The 11,536-nt window shown below is 35.1% G+C and overlaps 1 protein-coding gene across 4 annotated transcripts; it reads left to right on the forward strand.

Moving 5' to 3' along the window:
- Positions 1 to 69: 69 nt before the first annotated feature.
- On the forward strand, positions 70 to 10,353 carry LOC117323740 (solute carrier organic anion transporter family member 4A1-like). Of its 4 annotated transcripts, none has more exons than XM_033879169.1 (13): positions 70 to 2,168; positions 2,507 to 2,625; positions 2,950 to 3,275; positions 3,481 to 3,702; positions 4,241 to 4,343; positions 4,712 to 4,833; positions 5,426 to 5,547; positions 5,950 to 6,088; positions 6,487 to 6,685; positions 7,118 to 7,265; positions 7,594 to 7,781; positions 8,029 to 8,134; positions 8,517 to 10,353. In XM_033879169.1, the coding sequence occupies exons 1-13, from the start codon at positions 2,151 to 2,153 to the stop codon at positions 8,541 to 8,543; spliced, it is 1,839 nt and encodes a 612-aa protein (XP_033735060.1). In that variant the 5' UTR covers positions 70 to 2,150; the 3' UTR covers positions 8,544 to 10,353. The 4 variants fall into 4 exon arrangements, with proteins under 4 accessions (XP_033735060.1, XP_033735057.1, XP_033735059.1 ...); XM_033879166.1 differs by having other exon boundaries at positions 8,029 to 8,093; XM_033879168.1 differs by having other exon boundaries at positions 70 to 1,174; positions 8,029 to 8,093; positions 8,517 to 8,836.
- The last annotated feature ends 1,183 nt before the right edge of the window (positions 10,354 to 11,536 follow it).

Genomic DNA, 11,536 nt, shown 5'->3' on the forward strand with positions numbered 1-11,536 from the left:
TCATCTTTTCAATTAAAGTGATTCTTAATTGATTTTATGAAATACACATTTGATTTCAATGTTGAAATATGATTTTAGTTGTAGAGATCAATGCATTCAAGCAACTGCTTCATGTTTTTTTGCGAGTTGAAATATGATTTTATGCATCAAGCAACTGCTTCAAGTTTCCTGCTTCTAGGAATTTTTAGTAATAGTAAAGAGTAACATTCGTAATAGTAGAGACTAAATTGCAAGAAAAGATTTCAATGCCATTAGTAAATATCATACGATGAACAGGTAACTAAATAGTGGTTTAGGAATTTTTCTGTCTGACTAGACCTAGAAGGACAGCTGTTGGATGCAATTTGTTATTGTTTTAGACGTATACTGCATATAACTGAATTCATTTTAAGGTGGTATTCACCGATTAACGATATTAAAGGATATATTGATTAAAATACTATCTGATATAATTTGAATGCGACAAACAAGTAACCAAATTAACCGAGTATTGAGTACAGCCTAAAGATATTGCACTCTACTACAGTATATTAAACTCTACTATTTAATACGGGAGATGGAAAGTGGTTTTTTTGTTTTGTTTTTTTAACCCAAGCTTAATTTATTTTTCAACAATTGACAAATAAGTATTAAACGCTATACTCTTTAATACAGGAAATAGAAGGCGTGTTCTTGAAAGTAAAATGAAAAAAAATCATTTTACAACAAGTGGTAAACAAGTACATATCATAAATAACAACCATGCGTATTGGTCCGGATGGAAGCGCACTGAGGATCTTGCCGTGGGAGGAAAGCGCCTAGGTACAAGGCAAGTGTGTTAACTCTGTGCCACCCGACCACCAATTTTCACCCAATTTCTTGAAATTACTACTGCTTATCTTGAAGATTTACTTTTGATGAGAGTAATCTAATGATATAAGATCATTTCTATATGGACACTTATAGTACTCACAAAATTTTAAGATATCTGTATAAATCTGCAATTAGTTCGTTACTGAATCCTAATGTAAAACACTGTATACATGACCATTTTCTTCTATAAACGTATTCCTTCGTAATTTTACTGTAACACGAGTGAGCTCTATCCGTGACTTAACTGCAAATACGTTATCAATAGACCTAATCAATGCCACACATGTTTCAATGACAACACAAGTAACCACATGCGGATAAGGTAACGATTCATCATATATTTCAACATATCGTGATGGAAAAAAATTGTTTATGACTCATCAAGTAGTGATTTAGTTTGTCTGTTAATTATCATATCGTTTCATTATTTAGTTAATGCTTGTTGAAATATGTATAGGTTTTATCGTTTGTTACATTTATCACTGTATATTGCCTCATATATTGTATTGTGCATAGTGCCTATCACTTATCGAGTTATATTGGATTTGCATTTTACTTATTATAAATTATATTGGTTATCCATGCTGTGTTGAAGCAGTTCCGAAATAATTGTTTATTTTCACGATAAATACCACAGGTAGGATTAAAGAACATTATGATAAATTTCCTGCAAATGGCTTTAAATCATATCATATTAAATGATACCTTCACTACCAAAACACATGCATATATATACATTGTAATTGCACTATCTTTGCATTAATTAATTACACCAATAACAGAAGAAAAAACATGGAAATGTTAACTCACAAATAGGACAAAGAGTAAACCAGGAATCAGGTACATGTAGTATGTTGTTTGCATTATACATATTAAACCCTGTTCTTATCGTTATATTCTTATAAAAAAAACACTATTCATTTTTAAGGTCAAGTGTCAAATATCTTAAATACAGTCATGGAGCATAAAACATGCTTTTGATTTAGCGCAAGAAACAATGGTTATTGAAACGTGCTCATAGGGCAATGCACTCTGGATATCTAGAAAAACGGTTTACATGTATTTCCTTATTGCTCGGTATTATCACTTCAGTCACTAAGTAGATGGAATCGTAAAACTAGATAAGGCTGTGTCTCTACCTATCTTATCTGATCTTGTCACTTAAAGCTCGTTTCACAAAAGATGATAACAATATCACGCAAACGCTGTAAACAAGCAGTTAAGATTGTAATTCACAAGTACCACCAGGACAGGGGACCTTGTTTACAGTTACCTGTGAACGATACGTCACTACCAAAATGGCTGATTATGCCGAGGTAAAATGCTCTCATATATAACTGTTTCATATTGTAAATAGATTATCATATTGTAATTATGTTGTAACAATGCAATAATAATTTAGTATTAAGATAAGATTTGTTTAGCAAAGGCATTTTCTTATTCACATTAATTTCATACTGCATGCTTAATAATCAATGTTATGGTGACTTTGCAGTTTTAATGAAATGTATTAGGATTGAGCAGTTGATTTATTCACTTTTGTGTAGATGCAACCCTCTCGCGTAAGCACAAATATTACAATACAAATAGTTAAAATGTAAATTGTTTCACATTGTTTTTTATCATAAATTAAATTCTTTACTTGGTTTCGTAGAGTTCGATCCTTCAGCCGCTACAGGGAAGGATGGCACACGAAATGGCTGACCGTTGTGAACTACCTACGAAGGCAGTAAGAATTGAGGATCAATATGGATGCTGGACATGTAGACCAAGGCAAGTGGCTATGGTATATTAAATAGTTTGTAATATTTATTATTTTTGTGCAGAAGCCATCGAGATTGGCAAACTTGATTAAACTACAAAAAAAGTTTCTTACGCTTTTTAGCCTCTTATGTATCTAATTTTGACGTTACATCAATGCAAGACACTGCTGAAGTGACGTCATTGTATTACTTTAGCTTTTGCGTATTTTTGTCACGCCGTCATACAATTGTTGAAAACATTCAAAGAACAGGTGTATCTTGTCTCAACCCTAGGGTAACATTGTGGATATTCCTGACTAGGTAAGAGAAAATAATTTTCTGTTACTTTTCACAGAGTTTTACAGGTGTTTAATAGCATCCGATGGCACGTGTTTTGGCAGTGTGTGTTTAACTTCTTCGAGGGATTCGTCGTAAACGGTGTTATCAACGTCATCATTCCGTCCCTGGAGAAACGGTACGAGATGTCCAGCTCCCGATCCTCCATTATCGCCAGTGCTAATGATTTTGGTGCATTAGTTGTACTCATTTTCATCAGCTACTATGGGGGCCAGAGGAACAAACCGCGTATCATGGCAGCAGGAGTGTTTCTCATGTCAATAGGGAGTCTTATATTCTCTCTACCACAGTTCCTAGGAGACGAGTACCAGTACACTGTCTCAGGTAATCAGTATTTTATCAAAAACCATGTGACCACGGACACCTGTGCTCTACTAATAATGCGTAAACGGACGAACGGAATCGTATGCTCACCTGCGTTTCCTAACAAACACATACAATGTACTATATACATCATTAAAAATGAAAGACTTAAGTATTATATTTTTGAAATAATATTTTACTTAGCCTGTTGCAATATACATTACAGGGGGAACCAATGGAACACAAAATTTATGTATGCCGGAAAATGGCAACACTTCCAGTGACGCTTGTGGAAATGAAAGTTCCAACAATTCTGGATATAATAGCTATTACGCGTGCTTTTTAGTTGGTCAAGCGTTTCTTGGAATCGGAGCTGTCCCCATGTTTACAGTCGCGCTCACCTATATCGATGACAACTGTAAACCGAAATTGACGTCTTTCTTTATTGGTAAGAATTGGGGAATTTATCTCTAGTACCTCGATGCTGCTTTTCGGGTCTCGGGATATTAAGAACTTCAAGATAGAATAAATAATGTACCGGGGTACATGTTAGCTGTCATTCGAATGTTCCTTTAGAAGGGAAAATGCTCTCGCACCTAACTGCCAAAATAAAAAAAAAATCCTTTATAGATAATATGCGATTCACACTAAAAATGGAATGAAACACATGAAAGGGAATACAAATTGTCCTCTTACTACAATGTATTCAGTACAATTTTGTTCCCACCTTATTTGTAAAGATTTCTGAATATCTAATAATACATAGATCAATATTGATTAGTGATGTGTTTAGCCAATACTAAAGCAATTCATAGTCATATCACTTCACTAATAATTTCATTCATAAATTAGTTTCTTATACGTTTTGCGATTTTATAATACCACATACATGTATGTCAATGTCATAGCTGAATCAATAGTGTTAGTTAATGTTTTTGCCATTCAGCTATTAAGAATAATAAGGCTTTTGTGTGGATTTGTTCTAGGGTGTACATTTAGCTCGGCGGCTGTCGGTGTTGCTGTAGGGTATATTGTCGGAGGACAGACACTATCATATTTCGTAGATGCTGACAAAGTAGATATTTCTTCGTAAGTATCAAGAGATGTTCGTATTACTGATTCACCAGTATTGTTTGAGATATGATCTATATTACATATTTCTAAAATCATTTATCTTTTGAATTCAACAGAATATCCGTGGTAACACAGTACTAATGGTTTAGTTACCACTCTGAGAGCACTCATATATAACATAATGGTTTAGGTATTATGTAAGTCATTGTACACACGTCTGTAATGGCATAATACCTACCTTAGAGAACCCGTATAAACATTTTTTCACAAAGGAGGTCAAATTGATATTGCGCTTTTGCCTATTTTCATTATCATGTTGTCATAATTGATTTAGCGCTCTATTTTTGGTTGTGTGTATGACTCATACTAACTGCTTTCCACAGCATCCCTCTCACTCCGGCTGATCCCCAGTGGGTGGGGGCGTGGTGGATTGGGATACTTGTATCCTTCCTTTCTTTCCTGTTGATCGGTTTCCCACTCCTCGGATATCCCAAGGAACTTCCAGGTATGTATACGTAATATTTCTTAGACATATTCAAAGATAATTTACATAAGGTAGATCTACTTTGGTGTGAGAGACATGCTTATATGGTTTGTTAAATACTTAACAGCACATTCCTAGATGTTCGTTGCTAAAGATCACATGGGAAGTTGTATGGGCGACATCATGATTTATTAGGAAATATTTTATTTCCTAATTCAATATGAAGTTAGACGCTCGTTGCTCGTTGATATGCCTGTTTGTCGTTTTGAAGATAAGCCATAACCAGATTTTTTTTTATAATTATGTGGAAATGGCTTGGGTTGGTGTCGATGAAGCTGAAGACGCTAACACTTCAGGAACATCCTATCGCTTTCTTCTTGTATTTTGTCAAGTCATTAATGTAAATCTATATTCTGTTCATATGTTTTGCCCCCCCCCCCCCCTCCTTTTTTAAAATTTGTTTTGTGTTTCCAATTAAAAATTTCTGTGGACTCCGGTTTTTATCCATTGATCAATGATACCGACGGTTCTTAAAAAAAATGAAGAGCACATTTTATGACAGTGAAGTATTTTAAAGAGTTATCTTAAGAAAACATGTATGACTTGTTACCAGGCCAAGAACAACTTCAGAAACTCCGCAGGTCTGAAGCCCACAACGTCAATGCTAATGAAATGACCACGAGACCTAATTTCGGCAAATCTTGGAAGGACTTCCCAAAATCTGTCTATTTATTGGTAAGCATTGGTTCACTTTTGTATATGTTTGTTCTTTTGGCATTTTTTTAATAGAATATTAGGAATACTGATATACATGTACAAGGTATTATTGCTTGGAACTTGCTTTGCAACACGCTTGGAAACCTGATGTATTTCGAAAATAATGCTTTTATGAAATGAATTTACACTTTCAAACATAATTACAAACCCAGTATACCCCTTGAGCAATTACAATTCTAGTGCAACCGTCCTTCGATAATGTAATCATTTTAGGTTCATTTTGATTGATTTCCATTCTGAAATTCCACATGCTTGTCCGAAGCTTCCGAGTCTTTGAAGGACGAAACAGCTGTATGATGCGGTCTTGTATTTATTATTTTGTCTACATTGACTTGTTTACAATTCATTGAACAATGACAGGTTCGGAATCCTGCTTTCCTTTTCACATGCCTATCCGCAACAGCGGAGGCCCTTATAATTGGTGGTTTAGCGACCTTTGGCGCCAAATTGTTGCAGGAATTCTACCACGTGGACCTAACAAAGGCTGGTCTAATAATGGGTAAGATATTCATTCCATTCTCTGACAAAATTGAAAAAAGCAAATATATGGTCACATTATTATGCTACTTTTCTATGTGGTACCAGGGACAATCACATACTGATATCAAAATTCAATTATGATGTCGCATATTGAGTATACAGAGTATGGAGCATATTTAACGGTTTTTTAAATTAACTGATGTTTCTATTTTAAATGCATATAATTAAAGTCATTCTGGATCGCTAAAGCAATACTGTCATAAGTCTGGCTTCTTTGGTTGCATGGTTCTGTTAACTATTATTTTGTTTTCGCATTCGTTATCATGGCCAGCAACAGTCATTTCATGGTTATGCTAATGCTATCGGTAATAGCTTACATCTACAGATATCAAATCATTTTCTTTGGTGACTAAATAGGTCTCATCACCATTCCTGGATCTGGTGGCGGAATGTTACTTGGTGGATATCTCGTGAAGAAATTTGATTGGAAGTTTCCAGGAATAATACGCTACTGTGCTATATGTATGTTCGTATGCATGCTGATTGCTCCTTCGTTCCTCGCCAGCTGTCCTAGCCAACCGTTAGCTGGAATAACAGGAACCTACAAATATGAGAGGTATATTAGGTACATCATAAATACATATAACTGGTCGTTCCAGTTGTATGTTAGTTCTTAATATTTCATAATAGTTTGTGGGTTACAAACAGAAATTGTTGGAGAAGAAATGTTTAAAATGAGATACATTCACAGTGATAAGAACTGTTTTAGATGTGAAAAAGTATTGATCTGCTCAATGGATGACGTCATATAAAGACGATGTAAGCAAATGATAGGGCCGCTATTTAAGAATCTGCTAAAATGTATTTTGCTTAGAAAGAAGAATGAGGAAAGGTGATGTTAAACGGATCTTTTATAGTTCTGAATAGTGTTATCTACATGTATATATAAATGGAGGACAAATAGTATAATTTGTCAATTTTCATGTACTTACATGTTAATGTAAATAAATATATATTCTTTTATTTATTTATGCTGGTGTCAATTTAGCTCCCATACAGGCCTATCGGCTAACTGTAACCAGGACTGTCACTGTGCCACGTCCGGGTACGAACCTGTCTGTGATGGTAACCATACCGTCTACTTTACGCCCTGTCACGCAGGGTGTACGGGGTTCAGCATCAACGGTGACGTCAAGGTATATTAACCAACGCCCATGACAGACTTATCATACTGTAGCCATGCTCAGATATTCTGGCACTGTTTGGTAATACGCGGTGAAAAGTGGTTCTGTTTGTCCTGATAATTACCTTACAACGCACTCAAGCAAATTTCAAAAGGTATCAAAATAGGCATTCTCAATATTTCAATGTCAGAAACTGCAAATATAAACGACAATTGTTGAAAATATATTGCTTGTGCTGTGCAATTTTTCATACAACCATAATTTCGTGATGTGTTATCAGCGAATGCTGATCATATGATAGGCCAATATCTTAATGATATAATCCTATTTTGTCAATCAGGAATACTTCAACTGTAGCTGTATATCGGGAGAGATGAGTACTCTATCGTCGGTGGAAGTACACACTGATGCTGTAGGAGGCTCGTGTGCTGACCAATGTATTTGGTTCTACGTATTCTGTATACTGTTATTTTTCAACATGCTCTTTACATTTATGACTATGCCTGCAAGTACAACGGCAACATTCAGGTAAGTTGTCCTATCACAAAGTGTCGATTCCACTTTGCGTTTTGACAATGACGCAATTCATAACTTTAAATCATATTGTATATCATATCAATTAATAATAACAGCAACAGTGTTTAGCTGAACTTTGTTGCATATAGAGTGAAAGACTCGTTTCAAATCGGATCAACCATATCAAGAATAATTTACACAAAATTTCAAACTTTGTCGGTGTTTGTGTCATATTTCACTGACTTTGTTTTGTTTTCAGATGCGTTCCACCGAAACAGAGATCTCTCGCCATAGGGGTGGAGCTGTTGGTTGTTAGATTGTTAGGTAATTTATCCAATGACCGAATAATGTACCGTATGTATGTGGTATGTGGCGCCATTTTACAGACATTTTGTGCATTGTCTTGGAGCTCTTGATAAATAGTTCTTATTTTCAGTGTAGTTTCCACAGACTAATAGATAGCTCATGGTTGTTTGTATACGTATGTCCAGGATTATATCAGATAAATTTACCAACCCTAGGATTTTAGAGATAATCAAAATCCATCGAGTTTTACATACCCTGAAGATTTGTAATATTAGAAAATCCAAACAGTGTTCTTAAAATTCAAGCCTAACTGAAACGTAACATGAAAAAATATATAAAGTATATTGACTGTTTCGTGCACTTCTTCAAACCTAAAACGAAATGAATTATGATCAAATAGTTTTGTTGCAGTATATCAGACCTTTTAATGAACGTTCACAGGTACAACGCCTGGTCCTATTTTGCTAGGAGCCATAATAGACAGCGCATGCTCCGTGTGGCAGGAAAGCTGTGGAAAGACCGGATCCTGTTGGACGTACCGGAAGTCCGATCTGGGTATTCGTCTGATGGTGTGGTTTGCAGCAATTAAACTTATGGGCGTCATATTTGCCACGATTGCATACAAGGTTTATGTTCCCCCTGCGATTGAAGACACAACTAATGCAGTCCCGTCAGTTGCTGCAAAATTGGACAATTTCAAAAAGGATGAATCAACTAGATTGTGACTTATACTGTATAAATAGTCAGATAACCTTTTAAAGTCTTACAATTGGTTTGTCTATAATGTATCAAGTGTATATTATCTATGTGAAACAAGCTTATACCCCCTTTGAGTCGACATCAGCTTAATTCGTGCTATCACTAGGAGACAAACATGAACAAAACACACAAAAACACTTCGCACATGCATCGCGCATTCGAGAGGACGTCCTTAAAAAATAAACTGTTTATTATCATCAGACCTTTTAGAATAGTACGGTGGCTGGAAACGGACGTAATGTTAATCAAAATGAAATTGTTGCGTGCGAACATAATATCACTTTGTCGGAACGCAATGCTATTGCGTAAAAAAATAGTATTGCATGCAAACGGAATGTTATTAACACAATAATGTTACATGCGAACGATTTATTATTGCGTTGGAACGTATTTATATCACTAATGGGAGCGCATAACCTCCCAATTAAAAATAACTTTGTGTTTACCATAGTGTTCTCTGACCGTTGCTATCCCTTTCTAGCGTTCGAGCTTCACTTGGCGTAGGTGTTGTATGAAGGCGTAATTAATACATTACCCACGCCTCAAATATAATGTCGAAACATTCAATGCAAACATTCAAACATTTTCATAGAAGTTCGGGTACTCATCCTTACTGATATCATTTCATTCCGCAAACTTCAAATGCAAAATCGTACACTCTTCTCTCTAACATAATTCTCATTTCAGAATACATAATGCATTAACGCGCAAGATACAGCTAATATCGATGTTAACATGAAATTAATGTATAGACACACAAATAAGCATTACAAAAATACAAATAAGCATTTAAAAAAATATGAATAAGTATTACAAATAAATAAGCATTACAAAAATACAAATCAGTAATGATTCAAACACATTTGCAGATTTTATACAAATGATAAATTGCCGTTGCAGATTTATCTGATTCCCTGATTTTCCCTCAAATTAAACGTTGTTTTGTGGGAACATTATTAAAAGGCTGTTTCAAATCCTGACAGTACAGGTTAAAGAAACATTATCAAAATACAGTACATCGTGGATGTATCGTAGATTTCTTTCTAAAGAACTTCCGAATTCAACCTTCGGGAATTACATGATAGATACGTGATCATTGCGTTCCCATGCGTTCTCACGCGATGATGATTCGTTCACACACAATAATATTTCGCTTGCTTGTCCTTTCCAACCCACCATAGAATGATGATGAACGCTGATGCAAATGGCGTTGATTGTCATTTCTTCAGCCATCAATCCGTTGAACATGTTGATCAATAAGAGTAGTGTTTCTAGCCATGGAAAATATTACTCCTTGCCGACGAAAGTTAGAAAGCTGATTTCCGAGGATAATGATTTGATGTTAACCTTGTTTGAGACGTGCTGTCTTAGATTAACACCTTATTTCGATCATTAATTTGTTTTCCGCAGCTGAATGTATCCTAGTAATGTTTCGGACAGAGTTGATAAAAACATTGATGTCCAACCTCTTTGACTGCAATGCGTTTTTGCTCGTTACAATAAACTATGTTTTCATATTTGTTGACTTGGTGTTATTGTAAAAACACAATATCTATCATGACATGATTAAAATGTACAGCATTTACACAAGAAATAAAGTTGAACACATTAGAAAGGGTTTAGTGATGCAAATGATCACAAAGAAAATAACGACTTATCTATGAAAGGCACATGCTTGAATTTTGATTTGAATTTAAGAAAAAGTCATTATACATATCTACATTAGAACCCCATGGTTGATGATTCAGGGTTTGGTCTACTGTCCACATTTGTTTCAGAGGTTATATAGGATTAGGATTTGCGTCTAATATCTCCACTGGGAATCGAACCTAGGACCACGGTTTACTAAGCTAATACCCTACTGAATGAGGCGAACGGAAATTCTCCTTGGCCGAGTTGGCAGGAAGCAGCTAGTAAGGGCTTGGTATACGGCATTTACCAAAACACTGAAAGAGTCAACAATTCGAGAAAAGGGTTATCAATTACATATATGTCTGTGAATGAGGTAAAAATGTTCGTCGGTAAAAGTTTTTAACGATTTAAACGATCATCCCACTTGATACGCTAGACTGAACACTAGAGAAGATATGCAAATAGAATAGTTCCCTATACCAGTGAGATTAATCGCAATGATTTCGATTATATATAGCAGGGAGGCAGAAAGTTTATGCGACTATGACAAAGTCAGTTGGAATTTATTAAAATGATAATGTCTTATATCTCTAAAAAATGAAATGAAAAAATGGAACATTTTGTGTTACCTTTTTCACTGTAGGTGAAGAAATACAGACAAGAAATCGTAGATACATGTAGAGTTTTCAAGAACTGCACTCCATTCTTTGTCTAGCATGGTAACTGGATATCTCTCAAACAGTTTTCTACTGTTTCTTTATCAAAAATGATAGGCTTTGTAATATGATTATGATAATTTTATCATTATGATATAGAGGATATCTAACAGTGTCTTCAGTAATACCAAATATATTTCACGAGTGGGGCTAATATTTTGATATTTTTCACGAGTGCGCAGCACGAGTGAAACATATCAAAATATTAGCCACACGAGTGAAATATATTTGGTATTACTGAAGACACTGTTAGATATTCTGTTTATTACATTTTTTATCAACGAAAAACCTACCCCGTATGCTAACTAGGCCTAATATAAACAAAAAAAGTAGTTCCCCCTGTCCAGGTGCTGA

Source organism: Pecten maximus, chromosome 3, assembly GCF_902652985.1.
Source record: "Pecten maximus chromosome 3, xPecMax1.1, whole genome shotgun sequence".
NCBI classification, from domain to species: domain Eukaryota; kingdom Metazoa; phylum Mollusca; class Bivalvia; order Pectinida; family Pectinidae; genus Pecten; species Pecten maximus.

Bases quoted from the DNA above. Each gene is read 5' to 3' on its own strand.
- LOC117323740 (XM_033879166.1), top strand. The intron at 2,626-2,949 runs GCAAGTGGCTAT...TACTTTTCACAG, and splicing joins TGCTGGACATGTAGACCAAG to AGTTTTACAGGTGTTTAATA. The intron at 6,686-7,117 runs GTATATTAGGTA...GTGTCAATTTAG, and splicing joins GGAACCTACAAATATGAGAG to CTCCCATACAGGCCTATCGG.